Genomic DNA, 18,276 nt, shown 5'->3' with positions numbered 1-18,276 from the left:
AAGTACTGTAAACGCGTAACTCATGTTCTCCAAAGCTACTAGAGAAACGAACTGCTGGGCCTTAACGGTTGTGTCTAAATCTTTAGTTACCCTACATGGTTTAAACACACACAGCTTCTGCTTTTAAAAGACAAATTATTGCAAATAAGGAATAATCCATATTGGAATCTAAGCCTCCTAAGGAAATGAGAATACTTTGTTCTGCTGACCTTTCATCTTCCAAATACGTTTAATAGAGAAGACTTTGCTAAGATTTCCTTAACTAAGCTATAAATCTACCGAGAGCTGTTGCAGTATCAGACTCTTATTTCAAATACTGGTGCTCCAGCATCATGCCTAGTGATTCTGGGAACCTCAAACAATCCCACTGCAGTCTATTTCAGCCGTGAGACGTCTCCGCAATGCACTACTCCTCGTTCCTGTCTGCGGGCTGCACGCTGCACACATTTCCTGGTTCCTTTGCGCGTCCCCTCTGTGGCTTTAATGGCCGCCAATGGCTCCATCCTGCAGGCATAGGTGCATACGCTCTGTAATAAATCCCCCAATTTTAGGAACGTTCCCTTTAGAGTCTTGCTTTTGCCTAATGCCCCCAAATGTCACAAGTGCTGTCCGAATGAATGACAGCACAGATCTGTACTCTGTCGAGATGGCTGCAGGGGATGAGATGGTAGTCAGCTTATTTTGAAAGTCTGAGTATTATTCCTACCAAAAAAGCATAAGGATAAGCTTTGCTGCATTATCAAAAATAGATCAGAAAGTGCTATGGCTATATTGAGAAAAACTGTTATATTATCAAAAATATATATGATTCCAAACTATTTGAAGGGCTGTCCCAGGAAGAGAGATTATTCCATTTCATTCCAGAAGGCAGAGCTAAGGCTATTCAGTGGGAACTTGAGAAGCAGAATTCAGTTGAATACGTGCACAAATTTGTCTTGCTGCCGTGGGGCTTGGGGTGTGTTGGTGAACCCAGGAGCAATGAGATTCTCCTCAGGTGAAAAACAGTGATAACAGAGTATCACGTAGCCTGTGAGCTTGCAGTGAGGAGTAAATGCAGCAATGTCTGCAGAAGAACCTTGCAAAATATTTCAAATACTCATGGCTTTTAAAAGATAAGCTTAAGCTTTTGAACACTATTCTGACATTTAAAAAATGGTTAATTTTAGTTTACTGCTGTAACTGTTTAGCATTCTTAGGAGGTACATAGATAAACAATGTAATTTCCAACTGGCAGTATTATTTGAAGAATTTTTAAAATTCTTACCTAAAGAGACATCGAGTTTGGCTTATTGCAACCAATGTCCTGACCCCTCCCTTAATGTCAATTGCTGTATTCATCCAGAGTCTGAAGTTTCGTGCCTATGCCCCCTGGCACTTTTGTGAAAGCTATCTTTACTTCAATAAAGACAGTTGTGACGTAAAATCTGCATCGTCAATGCACTTAAATGTCCAATATCGCTGGAATTTGGGGAAAGCATGGGAAGTCAAGCCAGGAGAAGAAAAGATGGGCGTCACGCACATTGACTCACATCCACAGTGACCTCTCTGAAAAGAGGGCGCTGTGTGCAGCTACGACGTTTATTACAGCAGGTCTTTATCGTTATTGCCGTGGACATTCTTTCATGAAATTTCACAAGATCCTTTAAGCTATTAGTATTAGCTTTTTTATGGAGTGATATTTTGTTAATTTATGAAATATTTACAGCGTTTACAAAAAGCAAGAGAATGTCTAATAAAATTTCTCATACATACAAAATTTATACATTCTGCTACTGTATTTGAGATGTCTTATTTGGTAGACCAATTAAGCTATGACATAAAATAACTTACAAAGATATATTTAATCTCTCTTAATTCATTGAAAACATAACCATATTAGCTATAAATAGTCCTTTACAAATCATCGTAAAACACGTTAATTGTTTTAACTCTAGCCTTACCTTTTACAAATATACTTACTAAATGAATTAGTTCAGATATCAAATAGAACTGCATTTGAAATTTCATTTAATACTACAAAAAAAAAAAAAAAAAACCTGAAAAAGCAAACTGCCGGGTACTTCAAGTAAAAATTTGTAGAACCAGTTTTTATGCACGCTTGGGGGGAGGGGCATCCGACACCATTTAAATTGAAATTCATAAACAATACTTTCAAGAATACGCTCAACAGTGTACATCTACAGCTTCTATTTCAAAGAATGATGCTCTAGCAACAGCTCATACCTCCAAGATGCTCAACCCTACACTTCGGCAGATGAGCTGGTTTGACTAGAGCAACGTTTGCGAAACAGTCACCAACGCAGCATCACACATCTGACCTCCTGAGACAGCGCTGTTGAAGGGCGCTCCCCAACCTGAAACCGGGTCCGAATCTTAGGCAACCTCACGGAAGAACTTGGGAAACAGAATTGGCAAAGTTCAAAAAAAATCAAATCATATTTCACTGGGCCCCATTTTTTTTTAATATAAAAATATGCTTCTCTTGAAAATTAGGGGAAAACACTTCATATTCCAAAATTTCAAGATAATGAACACCTCATCTACACAGCTATTTCTCCTTAAGTCACCACTGACAATGGAATAAAATTTGGCAATTATTTTAACACCTTGCTTTTGGATAATACCTTGAAAGCTGAGCTCAATTTGGTTTTGGCAGTAACACACGTCTTTCACATTTGGGTTCATTTTAGATAATCCAAAGCAACTAGCATAAGCAGCTTGAGGAAAATCCATTTCACAAACATATATTTTTCCCCTTTAGTTTAAAATAATGTTGTTCCAATTAAGCCTACAAAATACATATCATATACAGAGCATTTCTAAAGAGGTAAATTAAATTTAAATTTTATCTTTCGAAAACTGCTTTGGAAAGGTGTCAGGATTTTCCAAAACCCCATCTTGGCTCCTTTCTTCTGATTGCCGTGTAGACACTGTAGTTTTCTTGTAATATGTATTCTAGAAGGCACATATTCAAGAGTTTAAGATTATGTTAGTTCAAGTTCTACATGGAGGCAAATATTTTAATCTACTTTGTACAGAGGCCCCAAATGAAAGTCAGCTATTTCCTCTCTTCAGAGCTCTAACGCCGCACCAGGGTCCCCTCTCAGAAGTGCGTTTGCACGTGGGGCATCATTTGTGAAGGACTGGAAGGTGAAGTCGAGGGATCGGAAAGCTTGGCAGAGTTGGCGAGCTGCAATTCCTCGAGCCGCTTTATGTATTCATCGCGCAGGGCCAGGAGCTCCAGGTAGCGCTGCTCCACTGGGTTTGGCTGCTGCAGAGAAGCACAAAGACGCGTTACTGCTGGACGGTGCCACGTCACAGACACCTGCCTGCTCCGCGCCAGCCACCGGCCGTGCCTGCTGCCTTCTCAATAAGCCTTCGTAGTGAGGTTTAGCGTCCACACACACTGTCCTCCAATACCCCCAAATTTCAACACACACACAAGTACAAGAATACGACAACACCCAGCTGTCTGCCACCGAGAAATAACATACACATTTCCTCACACATGCGTCACCATCTTTCTAAATTTATCAACCCAGACACAGCTCCAGTCTCCTGTGTCGCCCATCCCCAGGACCGCTCCCCTCTTTCGCTCCCAGAGGCAACAACTCTTCTCAGGTTGGAGTGTCGCCTTCCTTACTGTGCAGGTTTGTGACATTTTTCCTACAAGTGAGTACCCAGCAACAAAATATACCACTATGCTCCACATGTGGAAGTTTACATCAACGGTGGTATTCTGTATTCATCAATTGACATTCGGACCCGACATTACGGTTCTGAACTGGAGCGCAGTTGAGTTCCACCGAATAAAGGAACCACACTCGATGCATCCACTTCCACACTGATGGAGGATGGGTAATGCCCTCACTATTATAGCGCTCCTCACTATTCCACACGCAATGCTGTAGCACTATCTTCGGACACAAGTCCTCGGGCACGTGCCAGTGTCTCTCCAAGGGATTTTCCTAGGGGGGGACTGCTGAAGAAGACAGTATGGTCTCTTCCGCTTTACTAGATGCTGCCAAATTGTTCTCTGAGGTGGTGAGAGGGCCTTATGCTCCGCTAGTGATGTCTGGCGGTTCCTGTTGCTCCACAGCCTCACCAGAACTGGAGAATGTAAGAGTAATTTTTTCTTTGCCAATTTGATGACTGTAACTTGGTATGTCATGGTACTTTTAGTTTGCATTGCTCTGCTCTAGCACATCTTTTCATGTGCTATTACCCAGATTAACGCACGGTTGACAGCAGTGGCTCTGAGGCCCGCTGGCCTTGGCGTGAATCTCAGGTCTGCCTCTCGCCGGCTGTGTGACCGAACCTTCCCTATCTGTCAAATGGGACTCAGAACGGTCCAGACCTCACAGGGCTGTTGGGAGAGTGAAGTCAGGCAATGTTCTGCTACAATGCCATTTCTTTGAGTGATAAATATGGGACTGATGGCAGAATAAAGGTATAAGTCATGCTGGAACAGGATGTGATTCTCCCCAGCATGTTAATTTTTTAAACTTTTTTTTTTTTTTTCTGAGGAAGATTAGCTCTGAGCTAACATCTGCCGCCAATCCTCCCCTTTTTGCTGAGGAAGATTGACCCTGAGCTCTAACATCTGTGCCCATCTTCCTCTATTTTTGATGTGGGACGTTGCCACAGCCTGGTTTGATGAGCAGCACTAGGTCCATGCTTGGGATCCAAGCTGACGAACCCTGGGCCACCAAAGTGGAGCATGCGAACTTAAGTGCTATGCCACTGGGCTGGCTCCAATCTTTCAAAATTTTGTACTGAGATATAAACCACAGATAGTACTGTGCACAGATCTTAAAATGTCCAGCTCAGTGAATCTTTACATAAGTATAAATCAATGTAATCACCACCCAGGCCAAAATATACAACAGAACGGCCTCCGGAAGACTGCCTCGCCGGGACGTTCATGTTTTGAAGTGATCAAGGGCAAGCTTCTAGAAAACTTGAGCAATATATGAAGACATTTACAAAAAAGGCAATAGTCTACATTAGTGCCTTCCTTTAGTGCTAGTGGCTTCTAGAACCATCCTGCTTTCCATTGTATTAAGCTATCTACTGAAGCTGCGGGCACCAAGGAAGCTGTGAAGACCACGTGCTGACGGAGATGGCCATACTGTGGATGTGATTTCTAACGCCGAGGAGAACGGTCTGCAGTAGAAGCAGAAGCCCTCCAGGACCTGTGTCTCAGAGAAGGCAGCATGAGCCCTGGGCTTTAAGACTGTGCGTTAGTTTCCTGTGGCTCCCATAACTAACACAAACTTGGTGGCTTCAAACGACACATTTCCTTTCTCACAGCTCTGCAGGGCAGAAGGCCGAAATGAGGCTGTCAGTGGCCTGCGCTCCCTCTGCAGGCTCTAGGGGAGGACCCTTCCCGCCTCCTCCAGCTTCTGGGGGCTCAAGGCTTCCTTGGCTTGTGGCCATGTCACTCCAACCACTCCTCTGTTTTGGCATGGTCTTCTCTCCTCTGTGTGTCTGTCTCGAATCTCCCTGTTGTCTCTTGTTATTGAACTTAGGGCCCACTCTAAATCCAGAAGGATCTCACCTTGAGATCCTAACCTAATTAAATCTGTAAAGACTCTTTTTCCAAATAGGGTCACAGTGACAGGTTGTGAGGGACATGTCTTTTAGGGGACACCATTCAACCCACTATAGGCTGCCAAGGAGGAATCAATGGCGGCCAGATGCAAATGCTGCAGAGACGTGACTATGCCCGCATTCCCACTGGGACTGTCGCTTCCATGAAAGCTCTGGATACAAAGGTCCTCAGGTTGGGAGAAGTCTCCTCCGACCTCCTAATCCTGTTCTTCCTGTAAGCCTCGTTCTCTTTACCTTGTGATTCTGCAGGACGTAAGGTTTTTCAGGAAGGCATATGTGGTATTAGAACGGAAATGCTTGGGAGAAGGCCTGAGGCCTGGTAAGCGCTGTGCACTGCCTGCTAAAATCCCTCGCCCATTTTTCTCTTTATGTATTCACCTGAGGGCCAGACACTGTTCTAGCCCCTGGGGCTCCATCAGCGAACAAAGGAGGCCCAAATCCCTGTTTTTGTGGCGTTTATTTGCCAGCAGGGGGAGACAGACAAACGACGAATACCACAATCCTGTGAGTCACACAGAATGTTTAAAGGTGATGAATACTATGGAAAAGAAGCAGAGCAGGGTAAGAGGGACGGGGATGGGGGCAGAGCGCCAGCTCCCCTCTAAATAGGGTGGTTGGGGTGAGCCACACTGAAGAGGTGACTCTTGGTGGAAGGCCTGAGGGAGGGGGAGAGGGAGCGAAGCAGACAGTTGAGTGTCTGAGGACGAGCAAGGAGCCCAGTGTGGCCGAAGCAGAATGTGTGAGAAAGAGGTGTTGGTGAGGAGGCCAGGAGGTCAGAGAGGGGAGGGTGGGGTCACATAAGGCCTCAGAGGCCATTGGAAGGGCTTGGGCTTTGAGTGTGCGAGGTGAACAGCTACCTGGACAGTTCTGAATATGGGACTGGTGGGATCTGGTGCGTGCTGTATGAGGACCGTTTTGGCCAGCACGTTGAGAAGGGACTAGAAGGAAGCAAGGGTAGAAGCAGGGAGTCCAGCTGGAAGGCGATGCAGCAGTACTTGGGGAAAGTGTCGGAGGTGGTACAGGTTCTGAACGCCAAGCGCAGCGGGCTCTCCTGAGAGACAAGGTGTGGGGTGTGAGAGAGCAAGGAGTCACGGATGACTCCAAGGGCTCTGGCCATAGCAACTAGGATGGAGCTGCTGAGGGCTGAACGGGAGATGGCAGGAGGAGCGGGTTTGCGGGGATATTGGGAGTTCCATTTTAGACTTGTTAAGCTTGACTTGCCATGCTGGCACCGTTTACCAGCGACTGTCCATCTTTTCCCTCCATGTCACAATGCCACCTGCTTCCCCTAGTCTGTTTCTGGGCTCTACTCTGCTTCAAATAAGTCTTGATACACAGCACGGCAAGCTCTTCTTCGATATTCTCCTCCAAAATTGTCTTGGCTATTTTTAAAACCTCCCTTCTTCATATGACTATTAGAATCCATTTGTTATTGTACCAGCAAGTACAATTAGACAAGAAAAAGAAACCAGAGGTAAAACAATCACTTTTGCCAATGACAAAGGTGTATAATTAGAACACTCGGGAGAGTAGACAGAAAAACTGTTAGAAATGAAAAGATAATCCAGTCTAGCAATGAGGACAAAATATGAAAGTCATTAGCCTCTAGACAAACATCAACCATTTGGAGGCTATAATAGAAGGAGAGAGTCCATTTGTGACAGTACACCAAAAGACAAAATAACGAGAAACACAATGTGAAGTCAAGTGACTTTAAATACTACAACTCAACTTCTCTCTTAGGAAAGGAATGAAGAAGGAAAGAGCACGCCAGCTCAGCGTGGACTAGATGCTAGGCAATCAGCTAGCTATGACAGCATTTGAGGCTTCAAACGATTTCCATATTCATGTTTCTTTTCACTTTTCTATTAGAAATAAACACCACACAGGTCAGCCTGTGAATATCTGACTGGACTGTTCTCACCCTTCAGTTACCATGACACAGACATGGCCTTGGCTGGTGCAACCCTGGTTAGCAGCTCCGTGGAGTACAGTGGCTCCCAAAGGGCAACAGGAGGCTCAGCGGCAGCCAAAGGCCCCATTCAGGTTTATAATGTGACCAATTCAGACTTTTGCTTTCGGCATGAGCAATTTCCTTATATGAAATAAAGTACCAAATTTTCTTATTGATAGCTCATCAAATGTAAGCCTTGGTCTTTCCATCAACTCTGCTGAGTTCTTTTTTCTTCTTCTCCCCAAAGCCCCCCAGTACATAGTTGTATATTTTAGTTGTGGGTCTTCTGAAGGTTCTGCTATGTGGGACGCCGCCTCAGCATGGCTTGATGAGCAGTGCCATGTCCGCACCCAGGATCCGAACTGATGAAACCCTGGGCCGCCAAAGCAGAGCCCGCGAACTTAACACTTGGCCACGGGGCCAGCACCTCTGCTGAATTTTTATGTCATAGCAAGGGTTGCTGGCTTTTGCTTTTAAAAGCACACTAACCCTGCCTTCTTCTAGGTTAACGCCTCATTATAGGGAAGGGCTGTATAAGCTTTTGTATCTTTCAATACTCAGAGTACATCAGAGTGCAGTGGACACTATAGGTACCCGGTAATTGTCTGTATGCCAACTGGGCCACACAACTGAATGGCAATTTAACTCCTAACTGTTTAAGTATATTCTTTCAGGTTTATGTTATATAATTTAAAAAGTCCTATGTGATCAGATTTTAATCTATTTATGTATGAAATAATGTTCTACATATGATCTTCAAGGAAATCTAAGGCACTCACTTCACATGTCTAGTACTGCATTTCTCCCTGAGCATTTTAATCCTCACCTTATGTTCCTCGGTGCCCCCATCAGCCTAGGAGCTCCGAGTGGGCAGAGACCGCCTCCTCTTAATCTCTGCCTCCCCTCAGTGCCTGACGCATGCGAACACTCAGTAAATGGTAGATGAAAATACAAAGTGCCAAGGGACATAAGGATCTGTGTAGGACCCTCCACACTCAGAAAAATCTATGTAGAAAGGATATGTTATTTTCCTTTTTGAGTAAATTTCATAGATCATAATATAAACCAATTACTGTCTCCAAATAAAAATCTTTAGTCAAGAACGTGCCTTCCTATCTGGCCCAGTTCCTTTTTGCAAAGCTCTATGAGAATGATGGGGAGAGAGATGGTACAGGCAGTTCTAACAATGTCCCTTCAAACTTGACTTGTCACACAATTCTCATTATTACCTTTATATATTCAGAAATGAAATGAATTGCTCTAAATTTCTTGAAATTTCAAGAATTTCTCCAAGTACAACTGAGGGGAGATTACAGAATCTGTATGGAAATTGTCAACACTTCCTAATTACTGATGGTTTAAAAACAAGCCATGGTAAATACAGAAAAGGCTTAATTTATAGGACAAACAGTGCTCACCTGTGTAATATTTTTTAATTAGAAAAGGAACACGTCCTCTGTAAGAGTGGTTAGAATCCTGGAAAAATTCCCATTTCCTCTTCCCTTGATATCCCAATGCTAGAACTACTGCTAAATAAATTCCCTCAATGTGCTTCTTGAATCCTAAACTAAACAAGCGAATGTTGTCAAGCCCTGGAATCTGTCACTTTCTAAAAGATTACACATTTGAACCATTACTAAATTGCAAAAGCCTTTCATGCAAGCAGCAGAGACCTTGAAATGAAAGTGCCAGCTTGAACCACGCACTTCCCCCATGAGAAGAGAGCACGGACTGGCGTGCGGCCAGCTGGCTAAGTGGAATCAACAATCTACGAGACAGACTGCAGCTCCCAGCCCCTGCTGTCGCCTGTTTCTAGTGGGATTAAAGCTGGCGCTGACGCAAGACTGGCCTGTGAGAACAGGTAAACCATCCAAACTGCAGGAAAATGGGCAAAGCTTTACGAAAAGCAATCGCAAATACTGACTATTTATAGCGTTTAGAACAGATCACTAGATGGAGGTCCTTCTGAGCCTTTACAAACAGGCTGTATTTTCTTCTGATTTTAGATGGAATGGTGGTGGGAGAGTGGAAAGCCTGAGTGCATCTTTAATAAAATGTGGAGTCTTTTGCTTCAAAAATCATTGTTTTCACTTTGTGACTGATAAATGGCCAACTGAGTGCACTATCCACTGACAGGTCAATTATCTTTATTTTAGGACTGAAGACTCTCAGTAAAAAGCACTGGTGTCAGCAGACCTAATACACACACCTGAACCGGAGAGGAGACAACGTTTTCTCTCCTTGAGGGATCATCTAAGTTTAGTCACTGGAAAGAATTTTCTTAGGATGCGTAACAGCTTCCAGGGATTAAAGGAAATCCTTGGCTAGCAAAACTCGAACATTTTCCAGAGCTTTAAATCGGTTTACATTTTAGCAAAAAAATTTTATATTTTATTCATGTAGGCAGAAGAATACAAGTTTAACGCCAATCAAAGTAAATGGTTTGGCAATTAAAAATACTTTTTAATTAAAGTTGCGTTTAAAAGCAAGTATGATTTTTTTGGTCTGGTATTTCCCCTCTCATGATATTTTTAAAAAACTACCAAATCGCATTATCTACGTACAGAAACAATCACCAATCGACATCACTGGCTTTCACTTACTTGTTGCTTGATTCTGGGGTTCCACCGAATGTAGTAATTCACCCACAGTTCCAAGTGACGCATGCTGGCAACTGGATACAACACTCGATTGATCTCTTTAGTATAGAAGGGATTTTTGAATCTGTCTTTATTACTGTTTATCAGTGACCATAAAGAAACTGTTCTTTCTGTAACTTTCTAGAGAGAGAGAGAGAAAGTGGAAAGCCTAAGTAAACACACACCCAGTACACAAACCATTTTGCAGCCTGTGGCAACACAGGTGAGCATCAACTTGAATCCTACATTTACATTATGCCCACAATAGCTCAAAAAGCCTCCTGGGCCAGTGAGCGCTCAGGCAGCCACTTACCGATATTTGCATAGATAATGGCCTCGCTTGAGAGCCACTATTGCTACGCAGGAGAGAGGTACAGGACGCTGTAACATTAAATGCAATTCACTGACCTGAGAAGACTATTCCTGGCTAGGTAAAACATTTACCAACAGATGGACAGTATGCTCTTTTTAATTCAGCAGAAAGAAAAATTATCCTAAGATGTCACTGATTTTTTTCATTTTTGTATTTGTTAGAACTATGAAATCTTAACCTGTGTCTACTTGACGGTAGGCATCTAGATATAAAGCTATTTTAATCAATCATGCAGATGTTTAATCTACATCATGCCAAGAGCCAGATCTTTGAAAACACTTGGCTAACTGACTGCACTGAGTCTCCGGTTTTCCGTCTAGTGTCCATCATCTCATACAGATATTCATGTTTTCATTTTATTATAGATTTTTACTGATTTTGGCCATAAACTAGAGAAAAATCAAAGCTCGGGAAATAAAAATACAAGTACTAAAATTACCGAAGGCAAAATTTGAAACTCTTCCTAGTAATGACTTCAATAAGAAAGGGCCAATAAGCTAAAACTGGAAGCTAAAAAGAACCACTTGAAGGAAGCGACTGAAGAAATTTCTTTAACACACATACTTTAACATGAACGATAACAATGGCAGCCTAATTTTGCCTTCCTTGGAATCCCCCTAAAACTCCATTCGCACCTTTCGATGCCACAATCTACACTGCGTTGTGTTTATTTGCATGCTTGTTTTTATTTTTATACATGCACATAGTTTAAAAAGTCAAATAGCTTGACAAGGTTTGTTATGAAAAAAGCAGTTTCTCACCTGGCTCCCCAGAAGCAACAGTATTTGGTTCTTTAAATTGCTTTCTTTGCTTATTTGGTACTCACCTCCATATCTCTAAATAAAATGCTCTTCTTGCTACATGTTGGCTATTCAGAGATAGTCAGTAACTCCTGACAAGGCCCCCTCCATCCTGCCTCACACCCCCAGCACACAGCGGAGCTGGGATGAGATCCGAGCTCAGTGTTTAGATTCTCATGATGAAGCAAATGCTACTCCCAGGTGAGCCATGTAGAGTTACTAGTCTGTGATTTCTTCGCCTGCACAACCTTTTTGTTTTCCCTTGATTTAACAAGTGTCTATTCTGTTTGCTTGCTTTTCTTGGCACTTATCATTAATTCAACCCTAAACTCTTCCTCCAGCATCTTAAACTTCCGTTAAGACACTCAGCACATCCGGACCCCCCAGTTTCATCTTCGGAGGAGAGAAAGCTACACTGGCTGCCCCTGTGCCCTGAGTCCATCTGTCATCTAGGTCCTTTTCTGTTTTGCCCCAAGGATCCCCTCTTGCCTCTCTCTGTGCTGGAGCTCCTGCTTACTGAATTCCACGCCGTCATCTTCTTTCTTGTTTGCATGAAGTACACACTCCAGCAGCTTCCAGAGAAAGGGTGTGGTATGGGAGGTAAATCTTTCTTGATGCCATGTCTGAGAATATCCTTGTTTACTTTCACGTGTGATTGGCAATTTGGTGGCTACAGAATTCTACGTTGAAATTATTTTCCTTTAAAATTCTGAAGGCAATGCTCTACTGACTTCTGCTTCCAATATTGCTGTTGAAGAACTCAAAATCATCCTGATTTCTGTTTCTTTGCAAATAACCCATTCTTTTTTTTTCTTTGGAAGCTTCAAGGATCTTTTTTGTTGTCCCTGGTCTTCTGAAACTTCCCAATGATGTGCCTTAGTATGGCTCTCTTTTTGTCCACTGGGTTGGGCACTTGGCAGGCCTTTCAATGTGGAAACTCACATACTCCAATTCCAGGAAATATTCTCAAATTATTTCAGTGATTTCTTGCTCTCTGGTTTCCCTATTTTCTCTTTCTAGAACACCTGTTATTTGATATTGCACCTCCAGGACTGATCTGCTAGTTTTCTTATCTTGTTTTCATTTTCCACTTCTGTCTTTACTCTCTACTTTCTGGGAGATTTCGATTTTATCTTCCAACTCTTCTGCTGAGTTATTAATTTCTGTTGATAGCGTGTTTTTAGTTTCAGCTTCCTTTCTGATCTCTAAATGTTCTTTCCAAACAATATCCTGTTATTATTTTGTGGTACCAATATGTTCTTATGTTTCTGGGGATATTAAATGATAGCTTCTTGTCTACATTTCTGCCCTCCCTACATGGTAACTATTTTTTCCGAGCTGCTTTTTCCCCCTCTCGGTTGTCTGCCACTATTTAAGAGTGGAGAAGAGAAGAGTTGACTGGAGGCTCTGAAATCCTGAGGCTCATCAACGTGAGCTTCACTGTGGGGAACTCTAGGTGTTGGTATCTTTAGGTCCTTCTTCTGGGGCTAGTCAGTTTCCCCAGAGATAATTCTTCTTTTTGAAAATTGAGGTGGAGTTCACATACCATAAAATTCACCATTTTACAGTGTAAAATTCAGTGGCTTTTAGAATATTCACAATGGTGTGCAACCACCACCTCTATCAAGCTCCAAGACATTTTTATCATCCCAAATGGGAACCCCATACCCACTAAGCAGTCACTCCCCATTCTCCCCTCCTTCCTGCCTCTGTCAACCACTTACCTACTTTCTGTCTCTATGGACTTGTTATTCTAGACATTACACATAAATGAAGTCATACAATCTGTGACCTTTTATGTCTGGCTCCTTTCAGTTAGCATGTTTTCAAGGTTTATCCATGTTGTAGCATAGACCAGAACTTTATTCCTTTTTATGCCTGATTAATATATTATTGTATAGATAGACCACATTTTGTTTATATATTCATCAGGTGATAGACACTGGGGTTGGTGCCCAAACTTTTAGCTACCCTGAGTAGTGCCACTATGAACATGTGCATACAAGTTTTTGTTTCAAACCTTATTTTCGCTTCTTTGGGTATATATCTAGGGGTAGAATTGCTAGGTCCCATGGTAATTCTCTATTTAGCTTTCTCAGGAGCAACCACCAGACTGTTTTCCACAGTGGCTGCACTGCTTTATACTCCTGCCAGTAATGAAGGAGGGCTCCATTTCCTCTATCCTTGCCCACAGAGAAAGTTCTTTCATGCTCCCACCTGGAAGACAAGGACATGCTGCTAGATTTATGGGAGTCAGCAAGGGAAGTGAGCTGGGGCCCCTGATGACACTCAGGTCCCCAGCCCAGAGACTCACTCTCACCCTCTCTCGAGAAGCAACCTCTGACAGAGTCCTCAGCTCCAGAGAGTGGTGGAGGGGACCTGGGGAAGCTAATGGCTTACTCTAAACAGAGCTTCCAGTTGTCTTATCTTTCCCCCTTCGACCCAGACACCTGGTATACCCTCTCCCCAGAACCCGAGTCATCCAGGTTCCCTGTGACACAAAGTGGGCTGGTTCTTGGCTTCCCTGCCGCTGGTTTGAGATTCAGTTTTCTCAAGCTACATTATTTACCACTTATCTACTAGCCTTCCCACTTCTAAAAGTTTGTTGCTATGTCTCTTTTCTCATTTTCCCTGTTTGTGAGGGTTTATGCCTTTAAAAAATTCCCTTTCCTGAACTCGTTATGGCGTTTTGGGAGGGAGACCTTGCCTAACTTTGAAGTCATTCCTACTCCCCAAGGGCGAAGTCAGTGTCTTAGCCCTGCGGTAGATAGCAGACACTCAACAAATCCCGGCTGAAGTACAAACACCCAAGTTGGGGGTACAAAATGAGAAACCTTGCATTTACCACAAATCAAGCTATTAAATTCTTTTTATTTCACAGCAGACCAGACACATTTAACTGACAGGATTAGCATTTTCGCTCACCTGTCTTTCTCGAGCCGATTCACAGTTGTACAAGAAAGTACCAAAGCGGCAGCTGTACAGATGATCCAAAATCGTAATCAGAAATTGTTCATTGAATTCAAAGGCTGTCGGGAACTAGACACAAGAAACGAGCAAAGAGAGCATGAAAACTCAAGACGGATCCTTCGGAGAACAGCAGAGAGGTGCCAAACCCTGCCACGCCACACCTTCCAGGCAGGAGGCAGAGGCTGCGAACCGCACCCGCCCCGGAGCCCTGCCGGCGCTCGCTCTGCGCGGGGCCCAGGAGTTTACATAAGGGCCACGCAAAGAAGTGGAGGAGAAGGAAGAGAGCAAGCCGATCTTCTGGGTGCTCTGCGTCTCCAGGGCACACAGAGAGTTTAATGCTTTTCGGTATTGTAAGTTAGGAGCATGCGTCTACGCAAATGCCGACGTAGAGTGAACAGAGAAGACAACTGGGTATTGTCAACTGCTTGCTCCTCTGTTAGCAGAGATAATACAGTTAAATACTGAACTTTAAAAACTTGATTATGGGAAATCCCAGACATATAAATAGTAGTGAGAATAAAAAGAAAACAAACCCCATAGACCCATCACCTGGCTTCAAGAATTATTTGCACATGGCCAAACTCGTTTCATCTCTGTCTCTGCCCTGTATTATTTTGAGGCAAATCCCAGACATTATATTAAAATACTGAAACATTAAGTTGAATGTATTTTCATCCTATGTAGCCCTTACCTGTTTCGACATTTGCCATACACAATCAATAAACTGGAGAAAAATAGGAGATCGGTCAGCATCGGCGTGGTTCTTATCACCATGACCTATCCTCTAAAAGAGGAGATGAAGATGATTTGTTTTAACTTATGGGTACAAAACTGAGAAAGCACAGAACCACAAAATGTGACCATCCAACTCAGCGACTTGTTTTCCAAATGCCAAGTTTCTCAGAGAGTAGTCTATTTTTTCTTGGCAATATAGAAAACAATGTAAAGTTTTGAAATAATGGAAACTAAGCATCTATAAAATACTGATACAAATTGGCACAGCATCATCCTATGTGAGTGTTATAACTATTTCATCTGATTGGATGAAGGCTAAAAGGTTGCACAGCAGTGTTTCTGAAACTGTCTATGGGTCCTCTGCATGAGAAGCATCTGGGGAGCTTGTTAAAAATGCTTATTCAAAGCGTGTCTGGAAACAAGACCGGGAAATATGAATTTTAATAGGTTCTCTCAATTTTTAACATGTATATGAGAATAGTAATAAAAACAGCCGCAACTAAAAGTCTAGCATCTCTACAAATATAGTTGGCTCTAACAGCTACAATATTGGTTGAGCAAGAATTGTCATCCTATCTTCCTCCTTTTGCACAATTTCAATTTAAATGCTTCTATGCAGACTCTTTGTATGACTTCCAAGTGAAACTGTAAATAGTGCAGATGGATAAACATGTCTCCTAAAAAGACCTTCAGTAACCCAAGGCATCACACATTTTCAAACCTGTAGAGTGTTTTTTATTACACTCCACAGATTTTCTTCTTAGAAGTGAATACATGGTTTCACAACTAGCTGTGGTTATTTTGGTGAGGAAGATTGGCCCTGAGCTAACACCCCTGCCAACCTTCCTCTATTTTGTATGTGGGATGCTGCCAAAGCATGCCTGGATGAGTGGTGCATAGGTCCGCACCAGGGATCTGACCCCAGGAACCAATCGCTTCTCGGCCTTTTGACTAAGATCAAGTGTGAACCCATGAACCCCAGGCCACCGAAGCCGAGCAACTGAACTTAACTGCTATGCCACTGGGCCGGCCCCAACAACTAGTTTTTTAATACCAAATGGTGGTAGTCTGACGTTTAAAAAAACCAGCTTTATTGTTTACTTACAGATGCAAATTTATGTCCAAAACTTATCCATTCTTTTTGTACCAATATTTCAAAACCTTCGATGCTCCGATAGAAGCTGTCCAGCATGAGCATGGCCAGGGACGTCAGCTGGGCGGTCCTGTCCCATCCGTCACTGCAGTGCACGAGTACTGAGCTCTTTCCTGAAGAGACTTTATCTGCTACTTGAATGGCTCCCGTCAAAACAAGCTGGCAGAGAAAAACATGCGAGTCAGGGGGTAGCTGTAAGATACTGCTAAATTTGAAATTATAGGTTTTTTTGTTTGTTTGAGGAAGATTGGCCCTGAGCTAACATCTGTGCCAATCTTCCTCTATTTTGTATGTGGGATGCTGCCACAGCATGGCTTGATAAGTGGAGTGTAGCTCCACACTGGGGGTCTGAACCTGCAAACCCCAGGCCGCCGAAGTGGACTGCACAAACTTAACCACTACACCACCAGGCCGGCCCCTGAAATTACAGCTTCTAACCCTAGAAGAAGTCCTGTTTGAAAATACTATTAATGTCTAGAACAGAAAGATTTCTGAGAACAAAACACCAGGAGCTGCAGGATCTGTTACACTGCCTCTACAGAAACTGCTAAAACCAAACACACAAACAGCCAAACTGCATTTCAGACTTATTTTCACGTATATGATTGTCTAAGTCCACTAGGGCTGCTGTAACAAAGCACCACAGATGGGGGGGCTTCAACAACAGACATTTACTGTCCCACAGTTCTGGAGGCCACAACTCCGAGACCCAGGTGTCAGCAGGGACACGTGTCCTCTGAAGGCTCCAGGGCAGGACCGACCTGTCCCAGGGCTGTCCCATAGCTTCCGGTAGTTCCTTGGCTTGTGGCGGCATAATTCCAGTCTTCACATGCTGTTCTCCCTGTGCACGTGTCCCTGTCTCCAAATTTCCCCTTTTCATAAGGACACCAGCCTTAGGGGATTAGGAGCCACCCTACTCCAGTATGACCTCATCGTAACTAATGACATCTGGGGTGACCTTATAAGGTCACACTCTGAGCTACTAGGGGTCAGGACTTCAACATATGAATTTTGAGGGGACACAATTCAACTCATAAGAGTGATCATATTAGAAAAATCACTGGCCCAAGAGGTCCAGTCTAGACCTTAAAGACCTGAGAGAATGGAAATCACCTTTTAGCCTTTAAACTGACAAAATATGAACTCTTGGGTGGCTCAAAAATCGCAGAATACTCACCTAGAGATAAAGTGATGGCCTTCTAGTAAAAATTTGAGACTCAGAAGTACTACTAAATTTATGTATACAAAGAGTTATTCTTATGATGTCATTTTTGATGACTTAGGTATTTACAGAGGTATACTTCACAAACTATAGAATTTATCCATCATAAGTGTGCACTTCAGTAAGACTTAATAAATTTACACAGTTGTGCAACGATCACCACAATCCAGTTGTAGAACACTTCCATTACCCAAAAAGCTTCCCATGTGCCATCTAAGGCCAATCTCTGCTCCCACCCTCAGCCCCAGGCCAACACCGAACTGCTTTCTGTCTCTATAGTTTTGCCTTTATTAGAAATTTTATATAAGTGGAATCATATAATAGGTGGCCTTTTCTGTCTGGCTTCTTTGACTTAGCATAACGTTTTCAAGGTTCATCCATGTTGTAGCCTATATCACTACTTCATTCCTTTTTATGGCCAAAAAATACTCCATTGTATGGATAGACCACGTTTTATTTATCCATTCATCCACTGATGGACATTTGGTTGTTTCTAGCACTGGTTACTATGAATAATGCTGCTGTGAGCTTTCACGTATACATTTTTATACAGACATAAGTTTTCATTTCTCTTGGGTAAATACCTAAGAGTGAAATGGTTGGATAATATGGTAAATGTACGTTTACTCAACTTTTTAAGAAACTGCCAAACTGTTTTCAAAAGTGGTCATACCATTTCACATTCCCACTATCAGTGTATGAAGGTTCCATCTTTTCATGTGCTTATCAGCCATTTACATATATTATGTCATTTTGGAGCTCTCCAAATTCTAACCGCCGTGCAACAGACATTTATTATGGTAATTTTAACTAATTC

The 18,276-nt window shown here is 42.8% G+C and overlaps 1 protein-coding gene across 11 annotated transcripts in view; it reads right to left on the bottom strand.

The window, feature by feature from the left end:
• Positions 1-1,520: 1,520 nt before the first annotated feature.
• Positions 1,521-18,276, bottom strand: part of MTM1 (myotubularin 1) — a 98,003-nt gene continuing 81,247 nt past the window's right edge. For all 11 annotated transcript variants that reach the window (XM_023633911.2, XM_023633910.2, XM_023633914.2 and 8 more), the window contains 5 exons: positions 16,190-16,396; positions 15,041-15,133; positions 14,305-14,418; positions 10,171-10,347; positions 1,521-3,271 (listed from right to left, as the gene is read on the bottom strand). In XM_023633911.2, the coding sequence (XP_023489679.2) occupies positions 3,104-3,271; positions 10,171-10,347; positions 14,305-14,418; positions 15,041-15,133; positions 16,190-16,396 (759 nt within the window). In that variant the 3' untranslated portion in view covers positions 1,521-3,103. The remainder of the gene's footprint in view (positions 3,272-10,170; positions 10,348-14,304; positions 14,419-15,040; positions 15,134-16,189; positions 16,397-18,276) is intronic.

This window comes from Equus caballus, chromosome X, assembly GCF_041296265.1.
Source record: "Equus caballus isolate H_3958 breed thoroughbred chromosome X, TB-T2T, whole genome shotgun sequence".
Lineage (NCBI taxonomy): Eukaryota > Metazoa > Chordata > Mammalia > Perissodactyla > Equidae > Equus > Equus caballus.
The sequence above is the reverse complement of the archived record's forward strand: the minus strand, read 5'-3'. Positions and strand labels throughout refer to the sequence as shown.